Consider the following 18,886-nt stretch of genomic DNA (forward strand, 5'->3'; position numbering starts at 1 on the left):
GGACCACCAATAACCCAGAATAATACAGCACTGAACCCGAAACTCCCACTGGAAGAAGATGAGTTTTCCAGAGCTTCTTTCCAGCCCACAGCTCATGCCTCCTCCATTCAGATTTGGATACAAGCAGCTCTGGGAGATGTCCAAGTCAGAAGGAAAAATCCAAGAACGACCAAGGGAAGATAGGGACTGCAGCACTCAGCCCCTCCACCCTCCTTCCCACAGGCCTGCCTGCCTCACTCCTGGGTCCAGGGCACCAGATTCGCCATCTGCCCCCGAGGCATGAAACTGCTCTGGGATCCAAGAGTCAGGCCATTATATGGCCTGTCTTTCAAGTGGCTTTTTATAGCTTACTCAGGTGATGAGCACGTTGAAACAAATGAATACAAATGAAAAAGGCATCTGCTTTGCCAAGGAAATGATATTTATTAGGAGGTTAAAAGGGAGGGCCACGGGGACATCAGAGAGTTCTCTGGGTGAGCATAGGAAGGAACAGACCCCCAGGAAGGAAAGGGTGAGCAGGACAGTCTAGAGTAGTTGGGGAGGCTGCAGGCTTTGGGTGAGTTTCTTCGCTGCCTTACAGGGGCCACTCCAGCCATGCAAATGATGTTTTCAGGCCCCTTTTGTTAAACCAGAGCCAGGTCACAGCTCTGCAGTCCTGGGCCCTGCATCCTTGCTCCTCCAGCATTTCCTAGGTTCTAGCGCACGAAGGAATTGCAGGGCCCACAGCGGGGGCGTGGGGCACAGGGTGTGCAGGGGGCAGGAGGAACGCAAGGGGTGCAGGGATTGGAGACACAGGGTCCGATGGACTTGCTGCACGCGTTGGTCGTGGCACAGGGATTGCTGGGCAGACTGGAGACAAAAGAATGATGTGGAAAGGTGAGTTAAGGGAAATTTTAAAATCATATGCCAGAGATATCCCCAAGGGTAAGAATGCCTGTCAGGACTTGGCCTAGCCTAGAACAGAGAAGGCACAGGCTCCCCTGCTACAAAGATAGCTCACATTGTTCATGGTCTCCCTGCTATAGGGCACCAAGGTAGACAGAAACTCTGAAACTCTGATGTCTACTCTCAAATCCGTTCATGCCAAACTGATGACATGGGTTGAGTCATTTACCTTCTCCAAGCCCCAGTTTACTTTCCTATAGATTGGAGGAAATACTGATCCAGCCCACCTGGTGGTAATTATAAGATCAAATCAGGTAGTCTATGGGAATGTACCCACTAGACAATACGGTATTGTAAAAAGTAAGGCATTGATCACATATCATGCAGTCATGCATATTATCATAGTAGAATGCAGACTTGGCAGTGCAATTTCAGTTTGTACATCAAACAACTCTTGCTACCAAACCATTTATGTTTTAAATGACGGCCATATTATGTTGTCTGAGTTCTGTTTGAGCATGTCTAGTGTGAAGGCATAATTTCCTTTCCAAGGTATGCAATCTTTGCATGGTGTCTGAGTATTACACTCACACGTGCACTGCTTCATCAAATACATCTGCCCATGTACTCACTTGCAGTCCTCGCTCTCCAGGAGGCTCCGCACGCGGTTGATCTCTACACTTCTAGCCGGCACGCACATCCAGCAGCACCTGGTACCCTTGGTTCTGGCTTCCAGGCCGCCAAGGATCTCCGCCAGCCGCGCACTCCACATTGGTGATCAGGTTTGCACCTGGGACAGCTGGGAGCTGGAAGGGCCTCGCCTCCTCACAAGTGTGTTTTCAAGAGAGTCTCGCTGTGGTGGGGGCACTGCACCGCCGAGCTGCTGCTCCTTCAAAGGGTTTCTTCATAGGATTCCAAGGAAGTCACAAGCTCCAAGAGCTAAGGAGAGTGTGTGGCCCCAAGGGCATCCCCAGGACTCTGCCTCCCAATTTCCGATTGCTCACCAGCAGGTCAGAACAATACACACCAGGTTGTGCTGGGCCTGCAGCTCAATCTCCAGGGCATTGACCGTTCGTCTCAGCTCGATGATCTCTGCCTGGTAGGACTGCAGCTGCTCCGAGCTGGATACCACCTGCTTGTTCAGCTCCTCGGTCTAAAACACCCAAGGGGAGAAAGGATCAGACCCTGCCTCCGGGGCCGTAGGGTGGGCCTTGGGTCCTGAGTGGCCACGTGCTTAGATGCCCACCTGCGTGGTGAACCATTGCTCCACTTCCCTGCGGTTGGTTTCCACCAGGGCCTCATACTGACTCCTGGTCTCATTTAGCACCCGGTTCAGGTCCACAGTGGGGGCAGCATCTACCTCCACGTTGAGACGGTCTCCAAGCTGGCAGCGCAGGGTGTTGACCTCCTATGGATGCAGAAAGTACAAGAGTTACTATGCTCAGCAAAGAATGGACTCTAAGGAATGGCATTGCTTGTTGAAGCCCTGTTAGTCTGTTCTCTCAGAACAGAAACTTTGGGTGGAGCAGTCTGTGACAGCTCAAGGCACTCCATGTGCTGTGCCATGGCACTTGGCTTCAGAAAAAAATCCCAAAAGTTTGCTTGGATGCCACTGAAGGATGGACTAATTGATGTTCAACTTTCCTAGTTTACAACTGGCTGTGAGGACCTCAGCATGCAAAAAAAAATAAAATTGGCTGTGCAATTTCAGACCGTATATCAAAAAACTCTTGTTGTCAAGTAAGAGATAAGAGCGTATCATGGCCCCTCCCAGGAGAGACAGGAAGAAGCTCACAAACACTCTTCACCAATACTTTGAAAGAGTAGAGACTCACATTTATAAGGTTTGATTTTTTTCTTGGTCTTTGGCAAAAAAAAAAAAAGACTTTGCAAAGCAATAACACTGCAATGCTAGGACTCATTCTATAACTGTTGACCAATTTCAAGCACATGGAGCTGCTCTGGGCAACTCAAAGAATGTGCTAGTTTAAAGTGAAAGATGTTTCCTGTCTGGGAACATGAACAGGTCTTATCTCTCTCCAATTTTTCTCTTGCCGTGATGTTTTTAAAGGAAACCCTCAGCCTCGTACTCATACTCTGCATTCTGCTGCCCCCTAATCACTAAAGCTACCCTGAGTCAGAGGCTGAGACAGGTTTGTGCATTTCTCATTTCTAGTCTCACCTGCTCATGATTGCTCTTGAGGCACAGCAGCTCCTCCTTCAGGGACTCCACCTGGGCCTCCAGGTCGGACTTGCACAGGGTCAGCTCATCCAGAATCCTGCGCAGACCGTTGATGTCTGACTCCACCAGCTGCCGCAGGGACAGCTCGGTCTGGTACCTGCACAAGGAGCGGGTCAGAGCACTACCTGGTAGATCTTCAACACTCACAGGAATGATTTTTGATAACCTCATGTGCCTTATCTTTCCACTTTCTGTAATGAATAGGCCCAGGAGACAGAGGTTTCTGGAGGCTCCATCAATACCCAATATTCATCCCAAAACAAACAGATTGATGTGAGTCCTCATCTATTTTTGTGATTTCTTTGGTTGGTTCTCCCCAATCCTCTGCAGAATCCTTCACAGCAAGTGGGTAGATCTGTTTTTCAGTACAGCCATGGAAATCCCTTTTCTGTAACTAAAGATTAAACAGAAGAAATGGACACTAGTGCAAATTCCGAACAACTCACTTGGTTCTGAAATCATCCGCAGCCAGCTTGGCGTTGTCGATCTGCACCACAAGCCTGGCATTCTCGGACTTGGTACACAGGATCTGGGGAGTGAGAGGTGGCTTAGTGAGGACTGAAAATAAATATGACATCATCAACTTTTTAAAAATGACTTAAAAAGACATTTTGAAATAAAAGAGGAAGCAAGAATTATGACAGCACAGAAGCAAGAAACACACTTCTCTATCACAGACAGAATCACTGCAAACTCTCTTGCTTGGAGATGACAGCAATGCCCCTCACCTTCAAGGAAAGCCCTCGATGGTCTTGAAGGTAGGATCAGAAGTGCAAAGCAAGTACAGCAAGGGCTCCTGTTGGGACTGGCCCCCGATGAGGTTCTCCAGTCCGCTGCTATCCCGGCTTCTCCAGCTGACGACCTTCTCCAGGTAGCTGGCCAGACGGGTCGCTCAGGAACTGCATGGTCTTTTCCGCCACAAAGAGCCTCAGAGAACCAGCTGCAGTTGCTCACATTGGTAGGGATGTTGCAGCCCCGGTAGGTGCAGCTGCAGCAGCTGGGGGGCACACAGGGCCGGGAGCAGCTGGTGCGGCAGCTCAGGCTGGGCAGGCAGAAGTTGTAGGGCATGGTGCTGGGAGGGAGGGAGTGAGTGCCTGGCTGAAGATAGAGTCTAAATTCTCCAAGCCACAGAGCTGTGGGTCTCCTTCCTCTAGGGAGCATTTATATCCCACTGCAGAGGGTGTGGACACGGTATGTAATGTCTTTTTTCTTTTTATTTCTTCACTTCTTTTCAAACGCCCTTTCCTTCAGTCTGTTATTTGCCTTCCTCAGAAGAGTCCCTTGTCCCATAAAATTCTTTACTTGGGCTTCTTGCTAAGTCAGGACTCCTCCGCAGACAGTCCACCCATGAAATCAGAGTTCTGTGGTAGGCCTTCAAAGAGGCTACACAGTCCAGCCCAAGTATCTGCCCTCATTAATTGAGGTGTTGATCCATCCAATGACATTCTTTTGTGTCACATAATCCTGCAGGCCCATAAACATACTCATGTCCTGGTCCACCTGCCATTTCTAGGGAGAAACACGGATTGGTTTGAGGAAGAAGTTGCATTAAGAGGCCACAGTGGACTGTGTTTCCCTCTTCATTTAAAGAAGAATCTTCAAATGATGGAGCATTCCATGCCTTGGAAGCCTTAAGGTGGATGACTAGAATCAATGGAGGACAGGGATGAAAATATTAGACAGCAATTTGTGTTTTACGGGTCCGTGTAATACTTCCCCGCCAACACCGCATATTACTTAAGAAAATTGTAGAGGAGAGAATTTTAAAGGTAGAGGCTTTGATAACTAGTTTGAGAACAGAGAAGTTTCTGGGGTAAGAGATCATTTTGAAAGAAGGCTGAAAAGTGCAAACTGAGAGAGCCATAAAAAACACACTTAAGGCTGGACGCGGTGGCTCATGCCTGTAATCCCAGTACCTTGGGAGGCCGAGGCAGGCGGGTCACGAGGTCAAGAGATTGAGACCATCCTGGCCAACATAGTGAAACCCATCTCTACTAAAAATACAAAAAAAAATTAGCTGGGTGTGGTGGCGGGCACCTGTAGTCCCAGCTACTCAGGAGGCTGAGGCAGGAGAATGGTGAGAACCCAGGAGGCGGAGCTTGCTGTGAGCTAGGATCCTGCCACTGCACTCCAGCCTGGGTGACAGAGCGAGACTCTGTCTCAAAAAACAAACAAACAGAAAAAGGCATTTAAATGACCTAGAAAAGATATTTAGGGGCAGAGAGAAAGGAATAAGGAGAGAGAAAGGAATAAGGAGGTGTTTGTCAAACATTTCTTCGGGTGTCCATAGTATCCAAACAGAGTAGATGGATATGTTAGGAAAGTCAGGAGATAGCCCAAAGGGGCCTCCACAGGCATGAAATCACATGTATTTGATCTTTAAACTTCATGTGAATTGACCCTATATTCCATAATATATCCATGTTGGCTTTAATGTTTTCTAAAAGCCCTTTTTAAATTTCCAGTTAAACTTTCAAATATTTTGCCCAATTCACTAAGAGAAAAGGATACACCAGGAAGATGTGCTATATTCTGTCCTGGGCTTCCCATCTCCAGCCCTACTGTAGATGCCCCCTGCTTTAAGAACCAAAGGTCTAAAGGTACCAAAGGAGGTCTCTGTGGTTGTATAATTAAATCCAAGGACCTGTGCACCGGGAAAGAAAATGCTGAGCACGGCATGAGCAAGGGGGTTTTGCAAGGCAAGCTGGAGTCACTTGGGGTTGCTTTGGGAGGTGAAGGAAGGCACTAGAAGATCTGAGGAAGAGGTAGCCAAAGTTCTGAATATATAAAAGTTGCATAATTATAGGCACCGTCAGGTACCACCTGCATCTCTGGAGGCAGCACCCCCATCTCCACTGTGGCTTTGGCTGCCAGCCAGAGCTGCTGTTTTATTGACAACTTATTGGAGTGCTTCTCCCATTGAGCTTTCATGATGGTATTCATGTCACACTCTGCTTGGGTCTCAGATAAAAGGTCCTTCATCTACACTCCCCAAGACCATTATCACTGCTTATTATAATGCCATTCAGATGAAAAGACCCACAGCACTACAAGGAAGATCTAGACTTATAATAAAATCTATACTTCTTTGTTTCCTTGCAAGACAATTAAACGTGGAGAAATAGGCGGGTCTACAGGCTGTTACCCTTGAGACTTTCCAGAGGAAGGACGCAAGGCTAGGCGGCAGCTGTCTGTGGGGAGCTTCTGTCTCATTTCATCTGGGCTTGGGGTGAATGGAAAGGCTCAGGCATCTGATTGATGAGCACTAGCTTATAGATGACAGCACAGGCCTTCTGCTTCCTAACTCTTGTCAGCCTGCTCCAAGCACTGGCTTTCCAGCAAGCAGCTATTTCCTCAGCCCTTTCTTCTTCCCCAGCCAGGGAGGCTTTAACCTAAGCCCAGACTAAATGCCAGCAGTTTTCTCCAAGCTCTTGGGTCCTATCTACTGACTGGCCGGCATAGCCTCATGGAGACTGTAGTCAAAGAAGAGTGTTTAGGCTCTAAGTATGAGAAGATTCAAGGAATGGATTGACAAGAAAGCAAACATAGAATTTTTGTACAATGCAGAGAGATCAGAAAGATGGAAAGAGATGGAGACGAGGAGAGATAACAAGAAAAAGAAGAGACAAGGAAGAAAGTTGGGAGGGAAGAATCTTCAGAATCATGCAACAAATCAGACAAAGTTAGCCCAGCTTGCAAGGGGCTAACCTGGAGAATGCAAAGCTGAGAAGAAGCCAAGGCAAAATAAGCCAATAGACTGAGGAGTGGCCCACCATGCTGAGTGTCCTGCAAGGCATAAATCGAGTTGACTCAAAAGATCTATGGACACGGGACTGCAGCTTCTGAGGCCTCTGAAAGAAGTGACATTGTTCCAAGGTGTCCAGACCAAAGCATCACCTCTGCGATCCAGCTTAAGATTTGTTGGTGGCTGAGAAATATACTGCCACCTACACCCAGGCAGTGTAAGGTCTAAAAGGAGCGACACTGCCTGTTCCTGAAGGAATAAGGAGTGGGAAGAGAAGAAAGGATAAATGAAGCAGGGAGAGTTAGTCCTGCACTGGCTGCAGGTCATGGCCAGTCGGCAGCCACGCGGAAGATGCAGGAGAGAACAAGCGACCCCTGTTATCTTCTGGTTACTCCTAGAGATTCCTTTTTCTCCCTGCTGGTTGCCCTGCAGAATGGGAAGTGGCACAAGAATTCAGGATGGGGACCACAGAGAGACTGGCTGGTGAGTAAACACAATGCTGCCATCTCTTGTAAATCTAGCTTCTTTCTTGCAGTGTTTCTAAGATCTCAGTGGGCTTGAGTGAATGTGCTCCTTGAATTAGTGGGGAAAATGGGACCCCAGGGTTGTAAGGTCCCCATGACCTCACACAGGCAAGGGATAGAATTCATGTATTCTCTTAGTTTCCTAGTTGGAATAGTTGCAAATTTTTTTCATTCAAGGAGAAATTGAGCAGTCAGTGGGCTATCAAACCCACATTCGTTATTTAGTTCAATTTAATTCAGAACACATTTATTACACAGCTTCTCTATGCTGAGCATAAGACTAAACTAAAACAAAAGAATCATAGTTCTGGTGAAAAAAATGTTTTTTATGAACAATTCAGGCCAAGATGGGTCCCCAATATGTATGAGAAATAGCCAGAAGTTAAGGAGATGAGATATTTAGAAGGTGTAAGATGGACATTTAGAAATATGTTTGTATTCAATGTAAATAGAAAATGGGTACTGGGCACAGTGGCTTGCATCTGTAATCTCAGCACTTTGGGAGGCTGAGGTGGGAGGATCACTTGAGCCCATGAGTTCAAGACTAGCCTGGGCAACTTAACGAGACCCCATGTCTACAAAAAAATATTAAAAATGAGTTTCAAAATTAGCCAGGCGTGGTGGCACATGCCTGTAATTCCAGCCACTTGGGAGGCTGAGGCAGGAAAATCGCTTGAACCCAGGAGGCGGAGGTTGCAGTGAGCAGAGATCGTAACATTGCACTCCAGCCTGGGCAACAAGAGCAAAACTCCATCTAAAAAAAATTAAAATAAAATAAAATTTAAAAACGAGCCAGGCTTGGTGGAGCACACTTTAGTCCCAGATGTTCTGGAGGCTGAGGCAGGAGGGTTGCTTGAGCCCAGGAATTTGAGGTTACAGTGAGCCAAGATATGCCACGGCACTCCAACTTGGGCAACAGCAAGACCCCATCTAAAAATTAAAAATAAATAAAAAGAAAAATGTACGTGTGACATTATGGGCATTAGTCACTTGTTGAACATCTACTGTGTGCATCTGCACATCTACAGTCCCAGGGGCGGGGGACATTGTGGGGAGTGGGGGCATGTCATGTCCCCACCACCCGGGAACTCTGAGTCCTGCTAAGCAGACAGGTCCACAGCTAACATAATGTAATGTGATTGGGCCTTCACCCAAAAATATCTCCTTCCCCTACCCACTCCATTTCTTCCTACACCCACCCCTGACCCAAACCCCATTTAGGGCATTCCAATCCAGCTAATGATTTTCAGCCACATGGCGAGGGGATGAAGCCATTTCAGGTTATGCACTTGTATCCCAAAGAGTTGTTTGTGCTTCGCTCTCTAAGTGACTCAAGCAGGATTCAGAGAACTGTTCTCATTAGAATCTTGTTCCCTTTAATAATCTAGTCTTCAGCCAGGCAGTGTAATGAATTGTTTCGGCATCTGGTTCTTGTTGCTTTGCAGACCACAGGAGAGGCAGTGGTGATGGCCCATCTCTTCAGCCCTATGGCATCCCCACAGGATCCATGGGAGTCAAGGTAAGTTTCAAAGCAAATGAAACATGCTTTTTGCCAGGTGCAGTATAAGAAATCATTCCAGGGATGTGGTGTGGGGCAGAAAAAGAAAAGTAACCACAGTAAATCAAGTAAATTGACAGAGGAAATAGAAAGGGGAATAAGGCTGGTAGAGGGAAACAGAGGGAGTACGCAGTCCTGCTGGTGAGTGGACACAGTTGTGCCCCCTTGAGACCAGAGAGACCTCCTGAGGGCAGAGGGCCTTGGAGACCAATGTGAATCACTGAGGCAGGTTGTATAGGATGTCCAAGAACTAGGGAGGAAGAAGGGAAAGGGACATTTGGATGCAATAACCAGCATCAAACGGGGGAGCCTCCAGGCGATGGCGAAAGGTCAGAAGCTGAGTCTAAAATGCTAATGGGGGACAGCACTGAGAAGATCACCCTTAGCGAGATCCCAGACCCTAGGATGCCTTTCCCGTAAAATCCATCCAGGATTTCAAAGTGGTGTGAATGTGAAGTTTTATCCACATGTACCTCCAGCAAGGCCCTCACAGTTGGGAACAGGGAAAGAGCAGGGGAACAGAAATGAGAAGACTTGGGGTTGGGTGCATGGAGCTGCCCCTCGCCTGCCGTGAGGTGCGGAGGGGTCATTTCACCTCCCTACACCTGTACTTCTCCCTCTGCACAATGGGTATTGTGATGCCTGTTCCCCTCTCTCAGGGTTGTTTGGGGCCTCCATTTGGATACAACACAAAGTACTTTAACAAGTACTTTGTAAATGGTGAAACAATGAACATCTATAGATTCTATTTTCCTCCTCCTCTTTCTCAGTAGACAAGGTGGTTTTACAATGGCAGGAGGTGAGTTGAGCTTCTTTGGCAACTCTCAGTTTATTAAAATTACCAGAGTCCTCAAGCTTCAAGATCCTGTGATACTAAAGAACTTTCATTCCTTGTACCACCCTTGGTGGTATAAATTCTCAGAAACGTTTCTTCTAACATAAACATACTCATTTCCTTCAAGGAAAGGAATCAAAACAATTGGGTTATTATGATTCTATCATCCTGTTGACAAAATCTGAGACTTGGCCTCTGTAAAGCACAGTGGTTAAGAGCACAGTTGCCGGAGGCAGGCTGCTTGGATCTGAATCCTGGCTTTACCACCTAATAGCTGTGTGACCTTGGGCATGTTACTTAACCTCTCTGAGTCTTGGCTCCTTGTCTGCAAAATGAGGAAACAATAGCATTGGCTTTCTAGGATTGCTGTAATGATTAAATGAGTTTACCCATATGATTGTAGCTATAATGTAAACCAGCGCCTGGCTCATAGTAAGAGTTTGATGGATATATGCTTCTATGACGATGATGATGATGATGGAGCTATATGACTTGATGATGATGATGATGATGATGATTCTGGTGATGGTAATGGTAATGAGGACCTGTGTGGTTTCCAGGGAAACTCTTCACATACAACAAACACACAGACGCGTGTGCACACACACACGTACTGTCTTATCAAAGCTAATCTTTTAATTAGAAATGAGAGAGCACTGGATGTGAACTTAAGAAACACAGGTCAATCACCCTGGGGCCCCACTGACTCACTTTATGTCACCAGCAGAATCCCTCAACCACTGAATGACTCACCACCTCTCTCTCTCCCTTTAATGGGAAGGACAATGCTTGCCTACGCTGTCATGGTGCAAGAATAAGTGGATTTATTTTGTTAGACAGCTTTGAACTTGTTGGATGAAAGGAGCTATTTAAGTACAAAGGAGGTGAGGGCAGCTGGGTCAGATGCTAAATTAAGACTAATCGAGATCGCTGTTCATTATTGAGAGCTTCTCTTGGGTAGGTGCCCAAAGGGTGTGTCACATGTGCCAAAACACTTTTACCACTTGAGAAAAAGAACAGAGGAAGGGAGGGTGTGGCCACCTCTGACCCTTCCTGGGCTTCCTATGCTGTAAATCCTAATGTCTCTCAAGCAGATCAGTCCTATGTACATGAGCAGTGACCAACAAGTAGGACGCTGGGCTTGAGAGCAGTTGGAGGCAGAGCAACCAGATTCTCACTTAAGCTCCCTCCAGCCTTGGGGCTAGGGACTGTGATCACTCCGGCACCACAGCTCTGTATCAGGAAGACCTGGATTAAACCAGAACCAGCTGTACTTGTAACTTTTTCAGCAAACTACAGTGATTCAGAGAATTCACAGAACAGAAAGGGAAGACCAAAACCAACTCCTAAAGTAGGTTTGGTGATTCCACTTCAATGCTTGTGGATTCACTGATCAATAAGACTTATAAAGCAGGGATGCACAGAGTTGTGGGGGCTAGAAGACCTCTTACAGCCATCTCAACCAGCCCCATCAGTTCCCTAAGTGTTCCCCTCAACATCCCCACCAGTGATTCTGAAGCCTCTGCTTGTCTCCAAGGATGGGGAACTCTGCTTCTCTGGCCAGCTGTAACGCTGAATTCTGGGGATGTGCTGATTCTTAGCCATGGATATCAAAATATGGAGCTTTTGATTCATGTTCTATTGTCTACGAATTCCAAGCTGAGCAGTTTCCAGAAGGACTCACCAACGGGAGTTATTGGGGAGGTTGGATGGGTCAGCTTGTTTGGGCCTTTCGTCCTAGACTGATAGAAATAACCATCATTTAACATTTTCAGAGTCTTGCAATGTAAAAGAGAAAGGCCCTATCCTGATCTGATGGTATGAAGGATTCCTCACTGGAGGACATATCAGGAGGGCAAGGTCAGCGCTTTCTGTAGAGGATCTGGCTAGTCAAGGGCTCACTCCTCAAATAAACCCCCTAACCCAGTGGTTCTCGAACTTGAACCAACATCAGAATCACCTGCAAGTCGTGATAAAGCAGACTGCTGGTTCAGAAAGTCAGGGCTGGTGCTCAAGAATGTGCATGTCTAGCAAGTTCTCAGGTAATGTCAGTGCTACCGGCTGGAGGGCCACGCTTTAAGAACCACTGCCCTAAACCTTCTCATGTTTAATTTGTTTCCCCCTCAAAGCTTCCAAAGAACGGGCTTTGGATCTGGTTCAAAGAGACTGGGTTTCAAGTCTTGACTCAGCCACCAGCTGAGAATAATAACAGCTGCTGCTTCTTTGCAGGGCTGATGTGGGGCCCTGTGACACAATGTCGGCGAAGCCCCAGCCAGTGCCTTGCTCATAATGGGCATGTCATTCTAAAAGTTCAATTTAAGTTACCTGTCCTGGGGCTTCTGGTTCATGTTCTATTGTCTACAAATTCCAAGCCAGACAGCTGCCAGGACCCACCAGTGGGGCTTACTGGAGAGCTTGGATGGGTCAGGTTGTTTGGGTCTTTCTAGACTGATAGCAATTACCATCACTTAATATTTTCAGAGTTTTGCAGCGGCTGTGGTGCCGCAGACTTGAGCTCTTCCTTTACACAAGGACCAGGTGGCTTATCCAGATAAAAGGGAAATTTTACTTAGCGTCTATATTTTAAAAGTTCTATCTGTAAATCTGTCTCCAAATACACTCGGTGAAGTCCAAGGTTGGGTATCTCTCCTCTGTGCCACTTTGCCGCGTCCCATTTTTAACTCCAGCCTTCACTGGCTTTGCCATCTCCCAGAACCACTCTGGTGAACCAGCCACAACCCCCGTCTACAGAAGCATGTGGCTCAAAGAGTTCCCAGCAAGGCTCTCAGCATGGGATGGAGATGCTGAGGCCAGACTGCGCTGGGCTCATTCTGCTACAGAAGAAAAGTTTAATAGCAAAATAAAAACAAGGGTGCCTGCTCCATCTCAGAGAGATCAGGAGGCAACAGAAGAGAGAAAATGGTGCACTCGAGGCACCTTGAGGGGAAGAAACACAAATTCAGTCACAGGGGCTGAGCTGCTGGACTCAAACACCTATCCACAGAGTGGCACTGTCTCTCTTCAGTCTCCTGCCTGGCTGGCCAAGGAGGCAAGGCCCAGGTAGCAGGCCTGCAGAGCAGAGCCTAACGAGCTGAAGACACCTCCCCTTTCCCAGCACCTTGGGCTGAGGAGTGTGTCAGTATCCAGTTGATGAGCAGAGCCCATGGGTGGCCCGGGAGCAGGGGGCACAGGCTGCTGGGGCTGGACTGGGAGTGCTGAAGGCTGGGGTCGCGCATGGGTTGCAGGGAAATCTGCATAGAGAAAAAAGATGTTTGAAACGTTGGCATGAGAAGTATGTGAAAGACAAAAGTATATTATAGACACGTTAGAATTAAAGAGCGAAAGAGGACTTTAGACCTTAGAGGTCCCTCTGAGCCTGAAAGGGGCAATGACGTGCCCATAGTCCACAGTGGAGCTGGGGCCAGAACTCAGTGTACCTGTGTACCAGACCAGGGTCACGTCCCATGTGGAAGGAACACAGCAGAAAGGCAGAAAGGCCAGAGGAACAAGAACTGCCCAGATGTCAGCCACTGATTCCATTTAAACACAGCCCCTCATAGTGTTCCTTTGTGCTTAAAGGGGTATATCAGCCCTCTGACCCTTTTCACGGGAACTAAAATGAAAGAGTAAGTGCACATGCCCTTAGCAATACTTTAAATGCTATCAGCACAAAGAATACTCGTTACTGGAATACTTCTCCTAGAGAGAATTTAGCAAAACCTGAATGTGCTGGGCACTCAGTATTTTAGCCCCCTTTGGGAGTAGCCGGCAACTGGGAGCACAACGTTGTCAGCAAAACAAATGCCATGACCTGAAAACTCCCGCACACCCTCATCTACGTCTAGGCAGGCATTCGCTCACCAGGCCTACTGGTAGCAAGTTTGTCTCCAAAGATGGGATCTGCAATGCCACCCCCACCAGGCCTCCAGAGCTCCTTTTAGGTCATTCCCAAGAGAAGTTATCTGTTTTTGCACATGGTATTAACATAGACAACAATAGGGCACATACTTGCAGTCCTCACTCTCCAGAAGGTTCCGGTACGTGGCAATCTCATTCTCCAGCCGGGCCTTCACGTCCAGCAGCACCTGGTACTCCTGGTTCTGCCGCTCCAGGTCGGCCCGGATCTCAGACAGCTGTTCCTCCACATTGTTGATGAGGCTCTGCATCTGGGCCAGTTCTGTGCCGTAGCGGTCCTCAGCTTCACACAGGGAGTTCTGTAGACAGTCCCTCTATAATATCAAAGAAAGAAGGAAACAAGTTAAAACTCATGGATCTCTGCCTCCAACCTCTTATGATTGTGACACCCCAAGACATTGCCAGGTCCAGAGGGCAATCTAACTCCCTTTAGCTGTCCTCAGCCAGAATAACTAACACTCTTCGTGGCAGACCTTTAAGATCAGAGCCCTCTGACCTGAGTTAATGTTGATTCACTCAACATCCACATCTACAGGGAAGTGCTTAAAAAAGAGATGAAACCAAGGTTTAAGCTGAGTCCGTGGTTGGTGTTTGAGGCCTGTGCTGACCCTAGAGAGCTGCTCATGGGTAGTGAGAGCCAAGCTGGGTCTCCCATGCATACAGAGGGACTCACCAGCGTGTGCTGAGCCTGAAGCTCCACCTCCAGGGCGTTCACTGAGCGTCTCAACTCCAGGATCTCCGACTGGCAGCACTGCAGCTCCTCGGAGCAGGACATGGCCTGCAGGCTGATGCCTTCAGACTGGAGCACGGAGAGACACGGTCACCTCCCTGCCCAGATGGAGGCCAATCCCCACTGCTTAGCAGTCCCCCTCACCTGGGCTTGGAACCACTGCTCCACATCCTGGCGGTTGGTCTCCACCATGGCCTCATACTGGCCACGCATCTCCCCCAGCACCCTACTCAGGTCAATGGTGGGCTCAATGTCCAGCTCAATCCGGAGCTTGTCTCCCAGCTGACCCCTCAGAGTGCGGGCTTCCTGTAGGCATCAGAGGAGTATGACCCGCCTGCAGAGCCCCCCACTGCCCTTCACCCAAACTCTCAACTCCCACTTTCCATCCTCCCCAGTAATTTCCCTGTGCTCCTCTGAAGATAAACCGCTGCCTGCACCAGCCCAGCAGCTTCCAGAAGCTGTGGACGAGAAGCAATCTCCCACCAAAAGCCAGAGCTCACCTGCAAAGCTTCAATCCCAGGCAGATGGAAGCCTCCATTTTTTCCCCCAGATGAGCCTGAATTCACCTCCAGAAAGTCTCAATGCATCACACCAAGGGTCACACACCTGCTCATGGTTTTTCTTGAGGCAAAGCAGCTCTTCCTTCAGGGACTCCAGCTGGGCCTCCAGGTCACACTTGGCGAGGGTGAGGTTGTCCAGCACCCTGCGCAGGCCACAGATGTCAGCCTCCACCAGCTGGTGCAACAAGCGCTCTGTCTCATACCTGTAACAGGGAAAGTACAGGAGTCACAGTTACAGAGCAGGAAGGGGCACCAGGACATGACTCCCAGCTCGCAGCTGTAAGTCCACTGTTCTGCCCTTTGCCGTCTAATTGTGAGTTGGCTTTTCCTGTGTAGTGTGCTCAAAGCCCAGAAAGCAACAGAATATTCCCCACTCAGTCAATACTAAGCACCTGAGATGAACCAGGGGGAACAGCTGGTACTGAGGATACTGTGATGGACACACAGCCAGCACCTGCCTTTACAGACAGATGGCCCAAAAGGGAGGTGGCAAAGTAACCAGGTCTTTGCAACACGATGGAATCACTGCAGACCCCTCTCCACAAGCCCCATACTCAAAGGGACCCTGGATTCCCTCTTAGAGTAAAAGCCACATTGCCAGAGTGAGAGGAAGGAAATGGCTTTCTTTAACTCTAGAAGAGTGAGACTTGCACAGTGCCCTGAAGAAAACCCAGTACCCCTTCCAGCACCCAAGGTAGACCCTCCTTAGGTGGTGTCAACCCTTTGACTTTCACATGTTTTTGTCTTAGGCTATGGAGCATGATTTCTGCTATGAATTATCAGCACTCACAAATTAATCAAGCTGCAGCACAGAAACATATCCTTATTAAAGCAACAGCTTCTCAGGAAATTGCCTCAAGAAAGGAAAATTTGGTACAAAATTTAAGGCCAAGTCCCAGCTCTGCCACTCAGTACCCACATGGTTTTTGGCAAGTCACACCAGCACCCCCAGCCTCAAGGGTCCCCACCTGCAGAGGAGATGCTATCCCTGCCCCCCTGCTTCACAAGTTTCTTACCAGGTGGATGATGCATTCTAGCACATGTTGTAAACTGTTAATGCTAAACCACTGGAGAGTGGATAGTTTTTCAGGATCTTGAGCTTCATGCCTTTTGTTCTCTCCTGCTGTAACTACTGGGTTGGGGTCTGGGTCGATGACATCCGATGCCACATGAGACAGAAGCAGCCAACTTGGCATTGTCCCATCCCCATCCAACCCCAACTCACTTGGCTCCTTCCCATCCCTGTCCAATCCCAACTCACTTGGTCCTGAAGTCATCCGCGGCCAGTTTGGCATTGTCTATTTGCACAACCAGCCTATTGTTCTCCGATTTGGTGCACAGAATCTGGGATAAGAAAATAGGTTCAATAAGTGACTTACTGATCCCAGAGATGCCTATAGCCTCAGGTGAGAGGAAGTTTTATTGGCTGAAGTTGAACCTACAGCATCCCCCTGGACGACACAAACTCCCAAACATGCAAGAGATGTTTTTGTGGTGTGGGAAGAAAGATTTGCAAGAGACTTCTTGGAAAAGGATGAAGACATAGAGTCAAAGGAACCAGGAGATGGAAGACAGTAGCAAACTGAACATATAACAAAGATTTGCTTTCATTTTGCCAGATAGGATGCTTAGCCCAATATAAACAAGAAGATCTGGCCAGGCGCAGTGGCTCACAGCTGTAATCCCAGCACTTTGGGAGGCCAAGGCAGGTGGATCACCTGAGGTCAGGAGTTCGAGACCAGCCTGGCCAATATGGTGAAACCCCATCTCTACTAAAAATACAAATGTTAGCTAGGAGTGGTGGTGCACGCTTTTAACCCCAGCTACTCAGGAAGCTGATACACGAGAATCACTTGCACCCAGGAGGCAGAGGTTGCAGTGAGCTGAGATTGCACCACTGCACTCCAGCCTGGGTGACAGAGTGAGACGCTGTCTCAAAAACAAACAAACAAACAAAAAAAATCCAGAATCTAGGCCACAGAACAGTGGACTAACTATGAATGTTTTAGATAAAGTAGGATCTGTTCTAAGGAAGTTCTTTCCTCTGGTTGTCCAACCTCCCTACAGGTCTTCTCTGAATCTAGCCAGGTTTCTGTAACCCCTATTTTGACATTCCTTGTCTTCCTGGCTCTGAAACTAAGATGTAGGCTCTTCAGAAGCTTTAGCTGGATAATCAAAAGTGACAACAGATATGCATAAGATGCTGATGCTGTTGTGTGGATAGACACTGCCTTGGCAAGGATGTTAGGAAATACTCCTTTTGCCCTGTTTACTGCACGGGAAGTTTCAGCATACAGCAACTGTCATAAACACAGCACGGTTTTTGCATGGTTTTCATGAAATTAGCATGGTTTTTGTGACTATGATTTAGGGATTTGATGTGCTGAAGTTAAGTAAGCATGAACTCAGAATCCTGGAGAGATAAATTCCACATCTCACGCTTTACAAATTCCCATTCACCTTCACTCAAGAGATTCTCTTCCCACATTTAAAAAATCCACTGCTGACCCAGGGTCAGTAATCTTTTTTTGTAAAGGGTCAGATAGTAAATATTTTAGGCTTTGCAGACCATACAGTCTCCATTACAATGACTGAACTCTGCCACTGTAGTACAAAAGCAGCTGCAGACAACACACAAATGCATGAGCATGGCCATGAACCAATAAAACTTTATTTGCAAAAGCAGGTGGTTGGCCGGATTTGGCCGACAGGCAGTAAGTAGATTCCTGAACCCTGATCTGGTGCACTGCAAACCTCACCTTCTGCTGGAGCTCCTGGATGGTGCAGAAGTAGGACTGGTAGTCCGGGCACACGCTGGACTCATGGCACTTGCTCCTCTCACGGAGTTTGGTCTCCAGTTCTGCATTGTCCTGCTCCAGCTGGCGCACTTTCTCCAGGTAGTTGGCCAGGCGGTCGTTCAGGAACTGCATAGTCTCCTTCTCATGGCCATTCAGGGTGTTTTCGCTGTAGGCCCCACAGATTCCAATGTTGCCAGGAATGTGGCAGGTCCCTGGCAAGGGACAAGCGGTGTGGCAGGTTGGGGGCAGACAGAGGCTGGGGCGGCCCAGGGGAGTAGACCCCACACAGACTCGGTTGGCATGTGCCGCATTAGCCAAGAGGCACAGGGAGGCAGCGTTGGCCTCTGAAACCTGCCCGCTGAGGAGGGAACTGCAATGGTCGGAAGTCATGGTGCTAAAAGGCGAGATCCTGCTTTGCCCACAGTTGGATCTGCTTGAAACCAAAATCTTCCTCCTCCTGAAGACCTTATATAAGGCTTAGTGGGTGTTGGTGCAAGAAAACTGGCATTTTCCTCATTAATATTTATGTCAATTGTTATACAATCACTCTATTAGTCAGTGGTTTTTGTTTCCTATAAAGAGTTAACAAGCTCATGAAAGAGGCCCTAACCTCTTGCTTCCCATCACTGCAGGGTCCTGGAAAATGGAGAAAACAAGGTCTTCTTCAAGCAGCCCACTTTCTGTGGTTGTGGAATCTTTCCCCTTCTGTCAGCTTATGTGTATGAAATAATCAAGAACTAAAGACTCCTAAAATTTCCTGCAAGTCTCTCTCACTCCCACATTTTTTTCCTACCTCTGACTGTTCCCACTGCAGCAAAACCTAAAATATCAGTCAATCAGGCACATTGCAGAAAGGGAAAAATCATGATTTGTTTGTTTTGATAGATATTTATAGAGTGCCCAGTGTGGGACAAACACACATCTAGGCTGTCTTGTAAGAAGGGGATTTTAGATTTCAATAAGAGAGATAAGAAAGTAAATGATCTTGATATTATGAAGACAGTAAAAGGAGGTATTTTTTTAAAAAGAGCTGCAAAGATTTTGAGGCGGAAGAGAGCTCACTGAGAGACCAGAAAAAGACTTCATGGAGTAGG

At 47.8% G+C, this 18,886-nt stretch overlaps 2 protein-coding genes across 2 annotated transcripts; both read right to left on the reverse strand.

The window, feature by feature from the left end:
* Positions 1 to 398: 398 nt before the first annotated feature.
* LOC103878840 (keratin, type I cuticular Ha1) lies at positions 399 to 4,756 on the reverse strand. The gene is given in 11 exon segments (XM_031657082.1): positions 399 to 849; positions 1,518 to 1,561; positions 1,563 to 1,615; positions 1,618 to 1,738; positions 1,913 to 2,038; positions 2,132 to 2,293; positions 3,068 to 3,224; positions 3,574 to 3,685; positions 3,869 to 4,013; positions 4,015 to 4,039; positions 4,041 to 4,756. Coding segments are annotated over 11 exon segments (1,347 nt in total). The 5' UTR covers positions 4,289 to 4,756; the 3' UTR covers positions 399 to 695.
* A 7,723-nt stretch (positions 4,757 to 12,479) lies between these two features.
* On the reverse strand, positions 12,480 to 18,488 carry LOC101020775 (keratin, type I cuticular Ha7-like). Its single transcript, XM_009190615.4, has 7 exons — positions 17,754 to 18,488; positions 16,256 to 16,338; positions 15,041 to 15,197; positions 14,579 to 14,740; positions 14,378 to 14,503; positions 13,798 to 14,018; positions 12,480 to 13,040 (listed from the first exon to the last, which is right to left on the reverse strand). Exons 1-7 carry the CDS (start codon positions 18,180 to 18,182, stop codon positions 12,926 to 12,928), a joined length of 1,293 nt encoding a protein of 430 aa, XP_009188879.3. The 5' UTR covers positions 18,183 to 18,488; the 3' UTR covers positions 12,480 to 12,925.
* Between the last annotated feature and the right edge of the window lie 398 nt (positions 18,489 to 18,886).

The sequence above is a fragment of the Papio anubis genome, chromosome 17, assembly GCF_008728515.1.
Source record: "Papio anubis isolate 15944 chromosome 17, Panubis1.0, whole genome shotgun sequence".
Lineage (NCBI taxonomy): Eukaryota > Metazoa > Chordata > Mammalia > Primates > Cercopithecidae > Papio > Papio anubis.